Raw genomic sequence first — 19,110 nt, forward strand, 5'->3', positions numbered from 1 at the left:
TAATTTCTCACCCTCGTGGGGTTGATAATGAAAATTATGTGGTAGAATATTGTTTGTTGGAGGGGGAATTGTAATTTATAAGCTCTGTTAGACCACTTTTTAAAGCTCCCTTTCCTACAAACTACAAAAAAAACAGAGTTGTTAGAAATGACCTGGAGAGGAGAAGGAAAAAAAAAACACTTCAGGAAAAACACAAAATATATCAATTGACACTTCAAATCTTGTCATCTCCCCCAGATGCTTTCTGCATTTCAAAGACAAGAAAAGTTAAACACACTTTGGGAGGATGAGGTGGGTGGATCACTTCAGGTCAGGAGTTGGAGACCAGCCTGGCCAACATGGTGAAACCCCATCTCTACTAAAAATACAAAAAAAAGAAAAAAAATATTAGCCAGGCATGGTGGCACATACCTGTAATCCCAGCTACTTGGGAGGCTGAGAAAGGAGAATCACTTGAACTGGGAGGTGGAGGTTGCAGTGAGCCGAGATTGTGCCACTGCACTCCAGCCTGGGCCACAGAGCGAGACTCTGTCTCAAAAAAAAAAAAAAAAAAAAAAAAAAAAGAAAAGAAAAAGAAAACAAAAGTTAAACATACTCAACATCATGTGAGTACCAGGCACACCCTGACAAGTAAACACAAAGCCAGGATGTCACATCCAGCTGTTCCCTGTCTCCACTGAAAGGATAACCAGTTCTCTGCTCTCCTCCAAAGCATTCTCTCTGGTTTTCAAAACCACTACCAATAAGATGGTCCTGGGAGTAGGAGGCGCTGAGAGACATCCACTGAGCCTCAAAGCTCCACTAAGCTTCTTATCCACAGCAGCCTCCTTTCTTCCCTAGTAGGTTGTGGGTTACAAATTATTTTTATTGGGCCAGGTGCGGTGGCTCACGCCTGTAATCCCAGCACTTTGGGAGGCTGAGGCGGGTGGATCACTTGAGGTCCGGAGTTCGAGATCAGCCTGACCAACATGGTGACATCCCGTCTCTACTAAAAATACAAAAAATTAGCTGGGTGTGGTGGCACACACCTGTAATCCCAGCTACTAAGAAGTCTGAGGCAGGAGAATCGCTTGAACCTGGGAGACTGAGGTTGCAGTGAGCTGAGATTGCGCCATTGCACTCCAGCCTGGGCGACAGAGCAAGACTCCATCTCAAAAAAAAAAAAAAATTATTTTTCTTGGATAGGAGAATGCTTGAAGAAGAAAAAAATTTTTTTTAATAATTTTTAAATTATGTAGGCTCCTGGAGAACTACCCCCAGGCCCGAATTTTTGACAACCTTGAGAGTTTCCTTGTGAATTTGCTCCTGACCTAGATGATTAGGACTAAGCACTCAGGGACATTTCAAACTAATGGCATTTCTGGGCCCAATTTTAACTACATCAGCATTCTTTGACTAGCCAAATACATTTATATCTGATACCACTTCTGGTGCCTGTTACACAAATCAATTTTTCATATTTATTCCTAAGGGTAAAAAGACAGGGCAGGACATATTGATGCCAATACCAAGTGGTGGGATGTTGTACAGTGCCTACATATTGATTAAGTCAGACTGTGTCTTTTGTATCCAAAGCGTTCACACATGATGCTTTCAAGTGATTTTTCCATTCAGGTTGCAAGTAACGAAATTCTCAGGGACCCATGCTTTCATCCTGGATATAAGAAGGTAGTGAACGTAAGTGACCTTTACAAGACCCCCTGCACCAAGAGATTTGAGATGACTCTTCCATTCCAGCAGTTTGAAATCCAGGGTATTGGAAACTATCAACAATGCCATCAAAGCATCCTGGAGCTCTTCAACACCAGTTACTGCCCTTACTCCCAGTGTGCCTTCAATGGGATTTTCTTGCCACCACCCCAAGGGGATTTTGGGGTAAGTTTGTGAAATGATGAGGTATAGGATGTCTTGTTTACAAGTTATAGAATATGTGCCTACAAAAGATTTAAATAATAGGATGTATTTTTCTCTTAATGTCTTGAGGTAGATGATTAGGGGTTGGTTCTTTAGCTCAACTATGTCAGAACTTGGGATCAGTTTTTTCCACTATCTTTGTGATCTTTTTGTGCTAAGGTATGTTACTGCTCCAAGCACCATATCACTAGGTTGCTGCCTCCTTTTTGGCTCTAGGCAGCACCTTAAGCCCAGGTTCATCTCCATTCTAGTCAACAATAGGAGTACTGCCTTTCCGGAATAGGGGAGGTCCCAAAGAGGTTAGCCCCAGCAGTGTGGGAAAACTGATTAGGGGGTTATGCCCAGGGGACCTTGTGGGACAGACCTCCTACAGCCACAGAACAGCCACTCTGATTTGGCATCTCCTTTGGCCAAGTGACAGAGCAGAGTTCCCAGGGCTGGGGATGCTAAATCTGCCTCTTCCTTGTCTCTGCCTGTCCCCAGGGACATCTCCCTTCAGGATGTCATGATGCTTACTGTGGGTTAAGACAAGGACAGGTTTCCTGCTAGGGAACCCAGGATGGTGGGGAAGCTGATTGTCTACCTTGATCTCACTTTTTCCAGTGTAGAAATTGTGAGTTTGGGGGAAATTTTCCACAAGCTTGGTGTCAGGCAGAATCGGGGGAGAGGTGACATGGATGTGGAAGTTTGATTATCTTCCCGTCTGCTTGGAGTTTTTCACTTCTTTGTGGCCCCAGGAACTGTCTCATCTTCATATTTGATTTCTGGGATATTGCTGGTGATAATCTCAGTGCTGTACATTTGTTTCTGGTTGTCTGTGGTTGGGGAAAATGAAGCCAGCTTTCTTCCATGCTGCCATTTTGGAATCAGACATCCAAGCATCATATTTTCTTTCACATGCAAAGCCAAAGCAGGAAAGACGTTTAAGGTTTTCCTTGCACACATCTCTTGCACACACATTTTGCAGAAGTGCCGACTGACATCTTTTCAGATCCTGCTGGCCAGAACTTGGTGAAATATATACTCTAAACCAATCTGTGATAAAGAGAAATGGATTAATATGGTTAGTTTAGACTAATTATTGTTTATCACCTGAGGAGTCATTTTTGAGCACATTGCTTTCCTCTACTTGGGTAAAATCAGGACTTCATAAGCGAGGAAGAAGGGGGCTAGCTATGGGGTATGTACCTGTTACAGTCTGCCATAGGTGGCTTATCAAATGTCAGAAGGAGGAGGAGCAGCAGTTAGATGACACGGCTGAGGGTTTTCCTCTATAAAGACATTTAGGAAGTAGAAACTCAGGAAATCCCAAAGAAACATTGAAGATAACATCATTGTCATTATGTTTTGAAGAGTTGGGGGATTATTTGAATCCTAGCTCCAAATTCCTTATTTTCTTAATAACTCCAGAGTAAGATAAAATATTTGAGCAGAGGCAGAAGAGATGGCTCTTAATTGACTCAGTCTTCAAATTTCATATTTTGGTCCCAGAGGCTGAGCATTATTATAATCATAGTTTAGTAGCATATTGAAAAATTAGCTACCATCTGTCAAATGCCAATTATTGACTAAGCACTATATGTATATTATCTCATTTATTCATTCAAGATATTCAAAGAAACAAGGCTTTTGCCTGCCTTCATGCTTTCTCCCTTTTCAGAAAACAGATCAGCACGTGAGAAGGGAGGTTCAGCTCCTCCCCTCCAGGACCCCAGCAAGAGAGTTTCTCCTAAGGTCACCTGGCCTGGCCCAAGACAAAGCTCTAGAAGAGAACATAGGCACTGTTGTAATCAGATCTGATTCTACTTCTGGCTTCTTATGAACTGTATGAGCTCTTCACTTTCTTGGTCTCTGAGAAAACAATAGGTAATGCCATAGATCCAGACTTACCTTAACCATGGTCCAAACCACAGTCTCCCCTCCCCTGAAGGTTCCTGAGGGAAATACATGACAAGACAATGACTGGCAGAGTAATATTTGGTTATTAGTTGGCTGCAAACCCAAATTCAAAAGAAACTGAACCTCACTTGAATGCCCTGTGGCTGAGCTGGCACTGGTTCTTCACCTTGGACCTTTTTTGGGCCAGGGCCCTTGCCTTAGATTGAACTCCTTGAAGAGGAAGGAGGGTGCCACCTTGGCCAAGGGCCTTTTTCATTCCAGTCACTGCGAGGATGTAAATCTAAAGTCAATCAACATACCCTTGTGTCTTGAGTTTGTAACTTCTCAGAAAGTTTCACTTCCTGGGAAACAGGGCCAATTCCTGCCTTCAAGCTTGAGCAAAACTTTCCTCCTTAGGGGACTGGAATTTCTTGCCTTTGAATGTGATTCATCCAACCAAAGCAGGGAGAGATAGGAGCTGGAAAAGGGTGGAGGAGTCTTGAACTCCCCCTGGAAGCTTTTCTGTTTGATCCCTTAGTTCCTCATTGAGATTGTTCTCCCAGCCTTCTGAACCTCAGTTTGGCAGTTCCTGAGACTATCGCATTGCCTGCCTCTATGCAGGATCTTTCTCCTCTAGATACAGCCCTCAGGGTCAGGACTGTCCTGTCCTGATTTCTGCACTGGCAGTTTCCTTCTGCTTCAGATTTTTGATGTTTTTTGTTTTGTTTTGTTTTATGCCCTCTGTAATGTATCCCTAAAACCTAAGGTTTTTTTGGTCTGTTTCCTCATCTGTACAATGGGGACAGTAATATCTACCTCACTGATAGTTGTGAGCCAGACAAGCAGTGATGGTCTGGGAAATGTCTAACAACCACCTCTCGGGGTATGGGGAGCTGATTTGCAGCACTTACCAGTTTCCATGGTGTAAGTAGTTCTACAACAGCCTATTTCAAGCTATCAACATGTCAACTGGCTCACAAAAATCTGGAAATTTTAAGAATCAGCTCTTGTGACTACATAAGAAAGAGTCAGCTCCAGCACACCACTGTAAATAACAAAAAGCGGGCATACCCCAGCCACCACCCTTAAAAAGGTTAGGTCTTTATCCTAGCAGTCTTCATTCTATGCTGTCCTTCCTGCAGGGAGTTCCTGTTATCGAGTCCTGCCTCTTGAAGCATTAACTATGTGCAACACAGAAATCCAGTTTCATTCCCATTCTTTCCAGAACTAGTTAGCCTGGATGTTCTCAAGCCACAGAGAATTTGTTGGGGAGAGAATTTTTGCCACAGTTGCATTCAGCACAGATGATCTGATTCTTAGTCGGTAAATATGGTATTAAAAATTGTCATTGCTTTAGTCAGTCTGGCTACACTGTAGCCTTGGTTGCTAAACAGAATCCAATGTTGTGGGCAAATTAGAAACACTAACAAGAAAGAGGGAACATCTGTAGGGAATTACTTATGAGGTAATTTAGAAATTATTTTTAAAGACCACATTGTGCTGTTTATATAAATAAGAGAAGAAACAAGTTCAATAGGAAACTGGAATTAAAGAACATTAAAAACATATTTGTTTACATATGTATACATAAATGTGAGTGTATATTTATATTTATATTTATTTATATTTATATTTATATTTATGTTGGTGCAAAAGTAATTGTGGTTTCAGACCATGAATTTTATTTTATTTCTTTATTTTTTTGAAAAGTACTAAATATATAAATATTCACAAGTTCAACAAAGCAGAGAAAATAACACCAATAAAATTCCCAAAAACTTAACAATACATTAATCTAGGTTGGATGATCATTTATCTTTTATTATACTTTAAGTTCTAGGGTACATGTGCACAACACGCAGGTTTGTTAAATATGTATACATGTGCCATGTTGGTGTGCTGCACCCATTAACTCGTCATTTACATTAGGTATATCTCCTAATGCTATCCCTCCCCTCTCCCCCCACCATGCATGACAGGCCCTGGTGTGTGATGTTCCCCTTCCTGTGTCCAAGTGTTCTCATTGTTCAATTCCCACCTATGAGTGAGAACATGCGGTGTTTGGTTTTTTGTCCTTGTGATAGTTTCCTGAGAGTGATGGTTTCCAGCTTCATCCATGTCCTTGCAAAGGACATGAACACATCCTTTTTTATGGCTGCATAGTATTCCGTGGTGTCTATGTGCCACATTTTCTTAATCCAGTCTATCACTGATGGACATTTGGGTTGGTTCCAAGTCTTTGCTATTGTGAATAGTGCCGCAATAAACATACGTGTGCATGTGTCTTTATAGCAGCATGCTTTATAATCCTTTGGGTAGATACCCAGTAATGGGATGGCTGGAACAAATGGTATTTCTGTTCCAGATCCTTGAGGAATCGCCACACTGTCTTCCACAATGGTTGAACTAGTTTACAGTCCCACCAACAGTGTAAAAGTATTCCTATTTCTCCACATCCTCTCCAGCACCTGTTGTTTCCTGACTTTTTAATGATTGCCATTCTAACTGGTGTGAGATGGTATCTCATTGTGGTTTTGATTTGAATTTCTCTGATGGCCAGTGATGATGAGCATTTTTTCATGTGTCTGTTGGCTGCAAAAATGTCTTCTTTTGAGAAGTGTCTGTTCATGTCCTTTGCCCACTTTTTGATGGGGTTGTTTGTTTTTTTCTTGTAAATTTGTTTGAGTTCATTGTAGATTCTGGATATTAGCCCTTTGTCAGATGAGTAGATTGCAAAAATTTTCTCCCATTCTGTAGGTTGCCTGTTCACTCTGATGGTAGTTTCTTTTGCTGTGCAGAAGCTCTTTAGTTTAATTAGATCCCATTTGTCAATTTTGGTTTTTGTTGCCATTGCTTTTGGTGTATTAGACATGAAGTCCTTGCCCATGTCTATGTCCTGAATGGTATTGCCTAGGTTTTCTTCTAGGGTTTTTATGGTTTTAGGTCTAACATTTAAGTCTTTAATCCATCTTGAATTAATTTTTGTGTAAGGTGTAAGGAAGGGAACCAGTTTCAGCTTTCTACATATGGCTAGCCAGTTTTCCAGCACCATTTATTAAACAGGGAATCCTTTCCCCATTTCTTGTTTTTGTCAGATTTGTCAAAGATCAGATGGTTGTAGATGTGTGGTATTATTTCTGAGGGCTCTGTTCTGTTCCATTGGTCTATATCTCTGTTTTGGTACCAGTACCATGCTGTTTTGCTTACTATAGCCTTGTAGTATAGTTTGAAGTCAGGTAGTGTGATGCTTCCAGCTTTGTTCTTTTTGCTTAGGATTGTCTTGGCAATGCAGGCCCTTTTTTGGTTCCATATGAACTTAAAAGTAGTTTTTTCCAATTCTGTGAAGAAAGTCATTGGTAGCTTGATGGGAATGGTATTGAATCTATAAATTACCTTGGGCAGTATGGCCATTTTCATGACATTGATTCTTCCTATCCGCGAGCACGGAATGTTCTTCCATTTGTTTGTGTCCTCTTTTATTTCATTGAGCAGTGGTTTGTAGTTCTCCTTGAAGAGGTCCTTCACATCCCTTGTAAGTTGGATTCCTAGGTATTTTATTCTTTGCAGACCATGAATTTTAAATCATTATAACTAGGCTGAAACACATCTTTATTAATCATAATGGGAACCACTACAATCAACACATTTTTGCCAACGAGAAATAAGTTTATTTATTCCTGTAGCATGAAAATCTGTGCTTTGGGATTTGATGAACTCTTGGAGAGCATTTTCTGCACATCCTGCTGGTTGCAGAAGTGTTTTCCTTGCAAAAAGTTGCCGAGATGCCTGAAGAAGTGGTAGGCGTTTGGAGAGCGGTCAGGTGAATGTGGTGGATGAAGCAAAACTTCATAGCTCAATCCGTTCAACTTTTGAAGCACTGGTTGTGTGATGCGTTGTAGGGCATTGTCATGGAGAAGAATTGGGCTCTTTCTGTTGACCAGTGCCGGCTGCAGGTGTGTTGCAGTTTTTGTTGCATCTCATCGATTTGCTGAGCATACTTCTCAGATATAATGGTTTTGCTGGGATTCAGAAAGCTGTAGTGGATCACACTGGCAGCAGACCACCAAACAGTGACCATGACCGTTTTTTTGGTACAAGTTTGCCTTTGGGATGTAGTTTGCAGCATCTTCTCGGCCCAGCCACTGAGCTGGTCATCACCAGTTGTTGTATAAAATCCACTTTTCATTGTACGTCACAATCCAATTGAGAAATGGTTCATTGTTGCATGCAATAAGAGAAGATGACACTTCAAAACAACGATTTTTTTTTTTGGTCAGCTCATGAGGCACCCATTCATCAAGCTGTTTCACCTTTCCAATTTGCTTCAAATGCCGAACAACTGTAGAATGGTCGACTTTGAGTTCTTCAGAAACTTCTCGTGTAGTTGTAAGAGGATCAGCTTTGATGATTGCTCCCAGTTGGTTATTGTCAACTTCCGATGGCCAGCCTCTATGTGCCTCATCTTCAAGGCTCTTGTCTTCTTTGCAAAACTTCTTGAACCACCACTGCACTGTACATTTGTTAGCCGTTCCTGGGCCAAATGCATTGTTGATGTTGTGAGTTGTCTGCTACTTTACAACCCATTTTGAACTCGAATTAGAAAATCGCTCAGATTTTCTTTTTGCCTAACATTATTTCCATAATCTAAAATAAACAGCAAATAATAACTCATTAGCAAAAAAGCATAAAGCAAGAGATGCCCATTAAAATGATGTATAACATAACCACTTTATTTAAGAATGTATTCCAGCATCACAGGGCAAATTCCAACAATGCAAAAACCATGGTTCCTTTTGCATGAACCTAATATGTACCCATGGGTTATAGATACCAATCAAGTAAGGATTATCAAGTAAGGGTGACTTCTAGTATGGACATTAAGGAGCAGATCACAGATTTTGACTTCAGTGGTGGAGCATCTCATTGACATCTAAAGGCAAACTCGGGAATTCGTAGAGCTGAGTCAGTATTTCCCTCAAGAGTTGGCTTTGGGTCCATTCTGGCAAAAGAACACCTGTGGGATTGATTCCCTAAAACCTTACCCTAAAAACAGGAACAGGATGATTCCTAAAGACTAGACTTTTAAAAAGAGTCATCCACCTCGGTCACAGGAAGGAACTTGGTGATGTGACCTTGAACCATCTGATCTTGAGCAATGTATTTTCCTGGGGTATTAAAAGAAGATAGTTTTTGTTCTTCAGTATAATTCTTGGGATTAAAAATGGAAGCATTCTAGACCATTCTTTTTTTAATTTTTATTTTTATTTTAAGTCCTTGGATACATGTGCAGAACGTGCAGGTTTGTTACATAGGCATACATGTGCCATGGTGGTTTGCTGCACCTATCAACCTGTCTACTAGGTTTTACACTCCGCATACATTAGGAATTTGTCCTAATGCTCTCCTTCCCCTAGTCCCCAACCCCCTGACAGGCGCCAGTGTGTGATGTTCCCCTCCCTGTGTCCATGTGTTCTCATTGTTCAACTCCTACTTATGAGTGAGAACATGCAGTGTTTGGTTTTCTGTTCTGTGTTAGTTTGCTGAGAATGATGGCTTCCAGCTTCATCCATGTCCCTGCAAAGGACATGAACTCATTCTTTTTTTATGGCTGCATAGTATTCCATGGTGTATATGTGCCACATTTTATTTATCCAGTCTATCACTGATGGGCACTTGGGTTGGTTCCAAGTCTTTGCTATTGTAAATACTGCTGCAATAAACATAGGTGTGCATGTGTCTTTTTTTTAATTAATTAATTAATTAATTAATTATTATTATACTTCAGGTTTTAGGGTACATGTGCACAATGTGCAGGTTAGTTACATATGTATACATGTGCCATGCTGGTGCGCTGCACCCACTAACTCGTCATCTAGCATTAGGTATATCTCCCAATGCTATCCCTCCCCCCTCCCCCTACCCCACAACAGTCCCCAGAGTATGATGTTCCCCTTCCTGTGTCCATGTGTTCTCATTGTTCAGTTCCCACCTATGAGTGAGAATATGCGGTGTTTGGTTTTTTGTTCTTGTGATAGTTTACTGAGAATGATGATTTCCAATTTCATCCATGTCCCTACAAAGGACATGAACTCATCATTTTTTATGGCTGCATAGTATTCCATGGTGTCTATGTACCACATTTTCTTAATCCAGTCTATCATTGATGGACATTTGGGTTGGTTCCAAGTCTTTGCTATTGTGAATAGTGCCGCAATAAACATATGTGTGCATGTGTCTTTATAGCAGCATGCTTTATAATCCTTTGGGTAGATACCCAGTAATGGGATGGCTGGGACAAATGGTATTTTTAGTTCTAGATCCCTGAGGAATCGCCACACTGACTTCCACAATGGTTGAACTAGTTTACAGTCCCATCAACAGTGTAAAAGTGTTCCTATTTCTCCACATCCTCTCCAGCACCTGTTGTTTCCTGACTTTTTAATGATCACCATTCTAACTGGTGTGAGATGGCATCTCATTGTGGTTTTGATTTGAATTTCTCTGATGGCCAGTGATGGTGAGCATTTTTTCATGTGTTTTTTGGCTGCATAAATGTCTTCTTTTGAGAAGTGTCTGTTCATGTCCTTCGCCCACTTTTTGATGGGGTTGTTTGTTTTTTTCTTGTAAATTTGTTTGAGTTCATTGTAGATTCTGGATATTAGCCCTTTGTCAGATGAGTAGGTTGCAAAAATTTTCTCCCATTCTGTAGGTTGCCTGTTCACTCTCATGGTAGTTTCTTTTGCTGTGCAGAAGCTCTTTAGTTTAATTAGATCCCATTTGTCAATTTTGGCTTTTGTTGCCATTGCTTTTGGTGTTTTAGACATGAAGTCCTTGCCCATGCCTATGTCCTGAATGGTATTGCCTAGGTTTTCTTCTAGGGTTTTTATGGTTTTAGGTCTAACATGTAAGTCTTTAATCCATCTTGAATTAATTTTTGTGTAAGGTGTAAGGAAGGGATCCAGTTTCAGCTTTCTACATATGGCTAACCAGTTTTCCCAGCACCATTTATTAAACAGGGAATCCTTTCCCCATTTCTTGTTTTTCTCAGGTTTGTCAAAGATCAGATAGTTGTAGATATGCAGCATTATTTCTGAGGGCTCTGTTCTGTTCCATTGGTCTAGATCTCTGTTTTGGTACCAGTACCATGCTGTTTTGGTTACTGTAGCCTTGTAGTGTAGTTTGAAGTCAGGTAGTGTGATGCCTTCAGCTTTGTTCTTTTTGCTTAGGATTGACTTGGCAATGTGGGCTCTTTTTTGGTTCCATATGAACTTAAAAGTAGTTTTTTCCAATTCTGTGAAGAAAGTCATTGGTAGCTTGATGGGGATGGCATTGAATCTATAAATTACCTTGGGCAGTATGGCCATTTTTCACGACATTGATTCTTCCTACCCATGAGCATGGAATGTTCTTCCATTTGTTTGTATCCTCTTTTATTTCATTGAGCAGTGGTTTGTAGTTCTCCTTGAAGAGGTCCTTCACGTCCCTTGTAAGTTGGATTCCTAGGTATTTTATTCTGTTTGAAGCAATTGTGAATGGGAGTTCACTCATGATTTGGCTCTCTATTTGTCTGTTATTGTATAAGAATGCTTGTGGTTTTTGCACATTGATTTTGTATTCTGAGACTTTGCTGAAGTTGCTTATCAGCTTAAGGAGGTTTTGGGCTGAGATGATGGGGTTTTCTAGATATACAATCATGTCATCTGCAAACAGGGACAATTTGACTTCCTCTTTTCCTAATTGAATGCCCTTTATTTCCTTCTCCTGCCTGATTTCCCTGGCCAGAACTTCCAACACTATGTTGAATAGGAGTGGTGAGGGAGGGCATCCCTGTCTCGTGCCAGTTTTCAAAGGGAATGCTTCCAGTTTTTGTCCATTCAGCATGATATTGGCTGTGGGTTTGTCATAGAGAGCTCTTATTATTTTGAGATACGTCCCATCAATACCTAATTTATTGAGAGTTTTTAGCATGAAGGGTTGTTGAATTTTGTCAAAGGCCTTTTCTGCATCTATTGAGATAAGCATGTGGTTTTTGTCTTTGGTTCTGTTTATATGCTGGATTACATTTATTGATTTTCGTATGTTGAACCAGCCTTGAATCCCAGGGATGAAGCCCACTTGATCATGGTGGATAAGCTTTTTGATGTGCTGCTGGATTCAATTTGCCAGTATTTTATTGAGGATTTTTGCATCAATGTTCATCAAGGATATTGGTCTAAAATTCTCTTTTTTGGTTGTGTCTCTGCCAGGCTTTGGTATCAGGATGATGCTGGCCTCATAAAATGAGTTAGGGTGGATTCCCTCTTTTTCTATGGATGGGAATAGTTTCAGAAGGAATGGTACCAGCTCCTCCTTGTATCTGGTAGAATTCGGCTGTGAATCCATCTGGTCCTGGACTTTTTTTGGTTGGTAAGCTATTAATTATTGCCTCAATTTCAGAGCCTGTTATTGGTCTATTCAGAGATTCAACTTCTTCCTGGTTTAGTCTTGGGAGGGTGTATTTGTCGAGGAATTTATCCATTTCTTCTAGATTTTCTAGTTTATTTAAGTAGAGGTGTTTATAGTATTCTCTGATGGTAGTTTGTATTTCTGTGGGATCAGTGGTGATATCCCCTTTATCGTTTTTTATTGCATCTATTTGATTCTTCTTTGTTTTCTTCTTTATTGGTCTTGCTAGCAGTCTATCAATTTTGTTGATCCTTTCAAAATACGAGCTCCTGGATTCCTTGATTTGTTGAAGGGTTTTTTGAGTCTCTATTTCCTTCAGTTCTGCTCTGATCTTAGTTATTTCTTGCCTTCTGCTAGCTTTTGAATGTGATTGCTCTTGCTTCTCTAGCTTTTAATTGTGATGCTAGGGTGTCAATTTTAGATCTTTCCTGCTTTCTCTTGTGGGCATTTAGTGCTATAAATTTCCCTCTACACACTGCTTTGAATGTGTCCCAGAGATTCTGGTACATTGTGTCTTTGTTCTCGTTGGTTTCAAAGAACATCTCTATTTCTGCCTTCATTTCGTTATGTACCCAGTAGTCATTCAGGAGCAGGTTGTTCAGTTTCCATGTAGTTGAGCGGTTTTGTGTGAGTTTCTTAATCCTGAGCTCTAGTTTGATTGCACTGTGGTCTGAGAGACAGTTTGTTACAATTTCTGTTCTTTTACATTTTCTGAGGAGCGCTTTACTTCCAACTATGTGGTCAATTTTGGAATAGGTGTGGTGTGGTGCTGAAAATAATGTATATTCTGTTGGTTTTGGGTGGAGAGTTCTGTAGATATCTATTAGGTCCGCTTGGTGCAGAGCTGAGTTCAATTCCTGGGTATCCTTGTTAACTTTCTGTCTCGTTGATCTGTCTAATGTTGACAGTGGGGTGTTAAAGTCTCCCATTATTAATGTGTGGGAGTCTAAGTCTCTATGTAGGTCACTCAGGACTTGCTTTATGAATCTGGGTGCTCCTGTATTGGGTGCATATATATTTAGGATAGTTAGCTCTTCTTGTTGAATTGATCCCTTTACCATTATGTAATGGCCTTCTTTGTCTCTTTTGATCTTTATTGGTTTAAAGTCTGTTTTATCAGAGACTAGGATTGCAACCCCTGCCTTTTTTTGTTTTCCATTTGCTTGGTAGATCTTCTTCCATCCCTTTATTTTGAGCCTATGTGTGTCTCTGCATTGAGATGGGTTTCCTGAATACAGCCCACTGATGGGTCTTGACTCTTTATCCAATTTACCAGTCTGTGTCTTTTAACTGGAGCATTTAGTCCATTACATTTAAGGTTAATATTGTTATGTGTGAATTTGATCCTGTCATTATGATGTTAGCTGGTTATTTTGCTCGTTAGTTGATGCAGTTTCTTCCTAGCCTTGATGGTCTTTACAATTTGGCATGTTTTTGTAGTGGCTGGTACCGGTTGTTCCTTTCCATGTTTAGTGCTTCCTTCAGGAGCTCTTTTAGGGCAGGCCTGGTGGTGACAAAATCTCTCAGCGTTTTCTTGTATGTAAAGTATTTTATTTCTCCTTCACTTATGAAGCTCAGTTTGGCTGGATATGAAATTCTGGGTTGAAAATTCTTTTCTTTAAGAATGTTGAATATTGGCCCCCACTCTCTTCTGGCTTGTAGAGTTTCTGCCGAGAGATCTGCTGTTAGTCTGATGGGCTTCCCTTTGTGGGTAACCCGAACTTTCTCTCTGGCTGCCCTTAATATTTTTTCCTTCATTTCAACTTTGGTGAATCTGACAATTACGTGTCTTGGAGTTGCTCTTCTCGAGGAGTATCTTTGTGGCGTTCTCTGTATTTCCTTAATTTGAATGTTGGCCTGCCTTGCTAGATTGGGGAAGTTCTCGTGGATAATATCCTGCAGAGTGTTTTCCAACTTGGTTCCATTCTCCCCGTCACTTTCAGGTACACCAATCAGACATAGATTTGGTCTCTTCACATAGTCCCATATTTCTTGGAGGCTTTGTCCGTTTCTTTTTATTCTTTTTTCTCTAAACTTCTCTTCTCGCTTCAATTCATTCATTTTGCTAGACCATTCTTAAAAGAAGACATACAAATGGCCAACAAACATGAAAAAATGCTCAACATCACTAATTATCAGGGAAATGCAAATTAAAACCACAGTGAGACACTACCTTACTCTCCTGCAAGAATGGCCATAATTTAAAAATCAAAAAATAATAGATGTTGGCATGGATGTGGTGTAAAGGGAACACTTTTGCACTGCTGGTGGGAATGTAAACCAGTACAACCACTATGGAAAACAGTATAGAGACTCCTTAAGGAACTAAAAGTAGAACTACTATTTGATCCAGCAATCCCACTACTGGATATCTACCCAGAGGAAAATAAGTCATTATATGAAAAAGACACTTGCACACACATGTTCACGGCAACACAATTCACAACTGCAAAAATATGGAACCAGTCCAAATGCCCATCAATCAACAAGTGGACAAAGAAAATGTGGTATATATATATATATGTGTGTGTGTGTGTATCACATTTTCTTTGTATGTATATATATGTATGTATATATACATATATATACACATAAATGTATGTACACACACTATGGAATACTACTCAGCCATAAAAAGGAATGAAATCATGGCATTTTCAGCAAAGACACATGATGTATTAAGTAAAACAAAGCAGTATTATAAAAAATTTTGTCTAGTATCATATTTAAGTTATATATATACACATACATATATATAATTATATAAATATATATTCACTATTTTCTATTACATATCTATTTGCTATAGATATTAAACAGTAAATTGTTAAAATGTGTACATCTCTAGAGGATGGTTAGATTAAGAAGAGACTTCCATTTTTAACTTATATTATTTAAATTCTATATAATAAACATGTTTCTTTTGAGTAAGTCAGCATTTTAAAGACATTTCTATTTTGAAGGAAAAGAAATGAATAGGAAAACTTCATGTGTTGAGAAATAAATAAGAGCAAGATTCTGAGATGCCAGAGGGAGGCTTCTGAAGGTCATGGGAGATTTTTCAAGAGCCCATGGCATGTAGTGTCTTGGGGGGTTGGAGGTGGCATGGACCAGGAGGCCCTGCTAAATTGATCGCTATGTATCCTACTGAAGGCTCAATATGTTGCTAAATCTACCTCACAGAAATTTTTTGTTTCTTGATCTGTTTTTTATAATTTGTACTTACTTTATAAAGCAAATGTCACTACTTAGCAAAAGCAAGAGAATTTCTAGATGCTTACCTCATTGAGACTTTTGCTAATAGAAAAAGCTCTAGGACTAATTTCAGAAAGTCTTTTGAAATGTAACAATTTAAGGAAATATTTATTATTGCTTTATTACATGCTCATTATTAAAAAAACTGTACAAAAAGCATAAAGTAAAAACTAAAAGGTCTCCTCTCCCTCTCGCCCCACCATCAGTTCACTAGAGGAAAAATGAGGAATAGTTGTAATAAACAGGAAGAATTTTTCCAGGCATTAGCTATGTGAATCCAAGCATATATAAATTTATCCAGATTTAACAGAGATTGTTGTGCCTTAGGAACTAGAGAGAGAGCAGTTTTCTGCCACTTATTTACGGAGCACTCACATATGCCAAGTGCCATGTTAGTGAGGGCAGATTCAACCAAGAACAAGGGAGATTCCATGCCTGCCATCACAGAGCTGGCATTCTAGAAAGCAGGCAGACATGAGACCAGAAACACAAACAAAGGCAAATCCAACTGCTGCAAATCAAAAGGAACTGCTGGGGCCGGTCGCAGTGGCTCATGCCTGTAATCCCAGCACTCTGGGAGGCCGAGGCGGGCGGATCACGAGGTTAGGAGATCGAGACCATCCTGGCTAATGCGGTGAAACCCCGTCTCTACTAAAAATACAAATTATCCGGGTGTGGTGGCAGGCGCCTGTAATCCCAGCTACTCGGGAGGCTGAGGTAGGAGAATGGCGTGAACCGGGACGCGGAGCTTGCAGTGAGCCGAGATCGCGCCACTGCACTCCAGCCTGGGCGACAGAGCAAGACTCCATCTCAAAAAAAAAAAAAAAAAAAAAGTAACTGCTGGGAAGAAAGAGACAGTCCTGTGAGAGCAGATAACAGAGGGTCCTAGAGACCCCTCTAAGGAGGGGAAGTGGAAGTCCAGGGAATTCCAGCAGAGGGAATAGCAAGTGTACAGGTTCTAGGGGAGGAAAGGCTTGGCAGGGATTGAAAGCCAGGGTGGCTGGGTATGTGGGCATGGGGGCAGGGCTAGAACATGCCTGGTTTTCAGAGACCTTGTAGGATTTGATTTTTATTCTAAGTATAATTAGGAGCCACCAAAGGTTTTAAGCAGGGGAGTGATATGATCAGATTTGTTTTTAAAAGATTCCTGTGACTGCTGTTTGTAGGATGGGTTGGACTAGAACCAGAAAGCTAATGTGGAGACTAATTAAGAGGCCATTACAGTGTCCACACGAGATGACAGTGGCTTAGGTTAAGAGGGCAGAAATAGGACCATACCACGATCTTTTTCTACACCTGGGATACAATGATAATGGAAGTACTGGAATTCCTGATTTCAGGGCATATGGAGGCTCTCCAGTTTCTGCAGAACTCGACTTCCTAGAGGAATGAGCATACCAGTTCAGAGGCTATGTGTATTTATACCATTGCTTATAGGAGAAATTGCTGAAAATCAGGAGAATATCTACCAGTAGAGAGTTGTTGAATAAATTAAGATACATCTACACTGTAGACTCTTATGTGGCCATTAGAGTGGCCCCAGCTGACTTGGAGGGATTTCTATAAAGGATTGTTAAGAAAAGCAAGATGAAGAATCTATTTAAAATTTCATTTCTAAAACAAACCCTTTATATGTGTGTGTTTGTATATGATTATAGGAGCATGGGAAAAATGGAAGGCTTCATATTAAGTTGTTAGTATGAACTCCTGTTGGGACTGAAAGTGGAAGAAAAAAAATCAAGCCAAAAAAAAGAAAATTTATTAAAAAGGACTAATAGCTCACACTTATGTTATTAGATATATATGTATAAGAATATTGAAAAATGCAACTTTTAAGAAGCTGGCATTGGGTTTATGTCAATTGGAACTGAGGCATACGGCCTGTTTGCAGCAGGAAATTGCCTGGTGGAGGATATTTTTCCTCATCTCTGAGTCACAGTGAGCCCCCAGTGGGATCTCTGCCTACCTCCTGTTTCTTTGCCTACCAAAACTCTGTTTCTTTGCCTACGCGATTACACTTTGGGAATCACATTTTCTTTCTACTTTCACTTCTAGTTAAGTAATTTTACAGAAGGCAAATTATAATCCCCAATCTAACCGTGTTTGCCACAGGGAAAACTTTATGCCCCCCCCAAATAATCTCAGTAAACTATGACTCAGCACAGTGTCTAGCAAACAGAGCTCAGTGTGTTTGCTGAATGAACAAATGATGTGCTCCTTTAATATCCAACATGATTTCCCCCTAAAAACTGGCACCTTTTTGGGTAGGAAAGAGGAAAAGCACTAGAGTTGGGTTTTGAATTGCCTCATCTAGAAAGCTCTGCTCAATTATTTTTTTCCCTTTTAAATTATGCTCTATTAAAAGAGTAAAAAAGGCAGTTACAGGGTGGTATGAAGTATAATAAACATTATATATGTATCATAGAATGAGAAAAATGCTAGAAGCCTATATACTATATTTAATAGCAGTTGTCCCTAAGTAGTAGAATTTAGAGGTCATTTTAATAGAATTTTTTTTGTTTTACTGATTTGAACTTTTAACTTTTTTTATAGTTCTTATGTTTGATGATGATAATGATTTTTAAAAAATTTCAGTTGTGTCTAAAATAGTACCTAGACCATAGTAGACCTGTAATAAATATTTGTTGAATAAAGATGGATTTTTTAAAGGAAAGCAGTACATATTCATTATAGAAAATAGGCAAAAAATAAGCACAAGGGGAAAAAACCAATTTTGCTACTCAGAGATAACTCAATATAGTATTGTATAGAATTTTCCAGTTTTTTATATTTATTAAACATTCATATGTAGTACATAGTATTTTTAAATGGGATTTTTGCAACCTCTTTCTCTCTCTTTTCTTATTCTCTTTCCCCATTTTTCTCTCTCCCTGACTCTTCTATTACAATTATGGAGAAAAGTAACTGCCAGGTGGCTTAGAAATGTGTGTCAGCAGCAAAGTGGCTCCTCTTTCAGGAAGGAAACAGCTCTTGGGCCTGCAATATCACTTTGTGTGTTAATTTACTCAGCAGAACTTTCCAGGCACCTGCACAAGGGATGCGGCCTTTAGGAGAGCAAGTTGGCATCCCTCTGTGTGGAACACAGCCTAAAACTGCAATTTTCTCTTGTAGGCATTTTCAGCTTTTTACTTTGTGATGAAGTTTTTAAACTTGACATCAGAGAAAGTCTCTCAGGAAAAGGTGACTGAGATGATGAAAAAGTTCTGCTCTCAGCCTTGGGAGGAGGTAAGTGACTAGGCACAGCAGCTCTAACAGCATGAGTGCCCTGTGCTCTCGCTGATGCAGAGGATGTGAGTCTGCTCTGAAACTCCTGCTGGTTTGTCCAAGATCCAGCAAATGTGTTAGGGAAGACCAGATGGTGGACTCAGGAATGAATTTATCAGCATTCCTTGATAACTTGACATCCAGTGGCTTAAATAAGATCTTATATTTTTCTCACCTAATACAAAGTCTGGCAGTAGGCAGCTGCTGGCATGGGGTCAGCAGCTCTGCTCTATCTCAGCCATTGCTTCTTCAGCTCTGCTGTTGTGCCTGTTTCTTCATGGACACAAGATGGTGGCTGTGGCTTCAGGCATCACAGCCATGTTCAGAAATGTC

At 39.9% G+C, this 19,110-nt stretch overlaps 1 protein-coding gene across 6 annotated transcripts in view; it reads left to right on the forward strand.

Moving 5' to 3' along the window:
- Window positions 1-19,110, forward strand: part of ENTPD1 (ectonucleoside triphosphate diphosphohydrolase 1) — a 127,296-nt gene that overhangs the window by 91,869 nt on the left and 16,317 nt on the right. For all 6 annotated transcript variants that reach the window (XR_008491990.2, XM_054436039.1, XM_054436040.2 and 3 more), the window contains 2 exons: window positions 1,615-1,875; window positions 18,625-18,738. Coding sequence is in view for 5 of the 6 variants with exons in the window: in XM_054436039.1 (XP_054292014.1) it covers window positions 1,615-1,875; window positions 18,625-18,738 (375 nt within the window). In the remaining variant the exon portion in view is untranslated. The remainder of the gene's footprint in view (window positions 1-1,614; window positions 1,876-18,624; window positions 18,739-19,110) is intronic.

Source organism: Pongo pygmaeus, chromosome 8 (assembly GCF_028885625.2).
Source record: "Pongo pygmaeus isolate AG05252 chromosome 8, NHGRI_mPonPyg2-v2.0_pri, whole genome shotgun sequence".
In the NCBI taxonomy this organism is placed as follows: domain Eukaryota; kingdom Metazoa; phylum Chordata; class Mammalia; order Primates; family Hominidae; genus Pongo; species Pongo pygmaeus.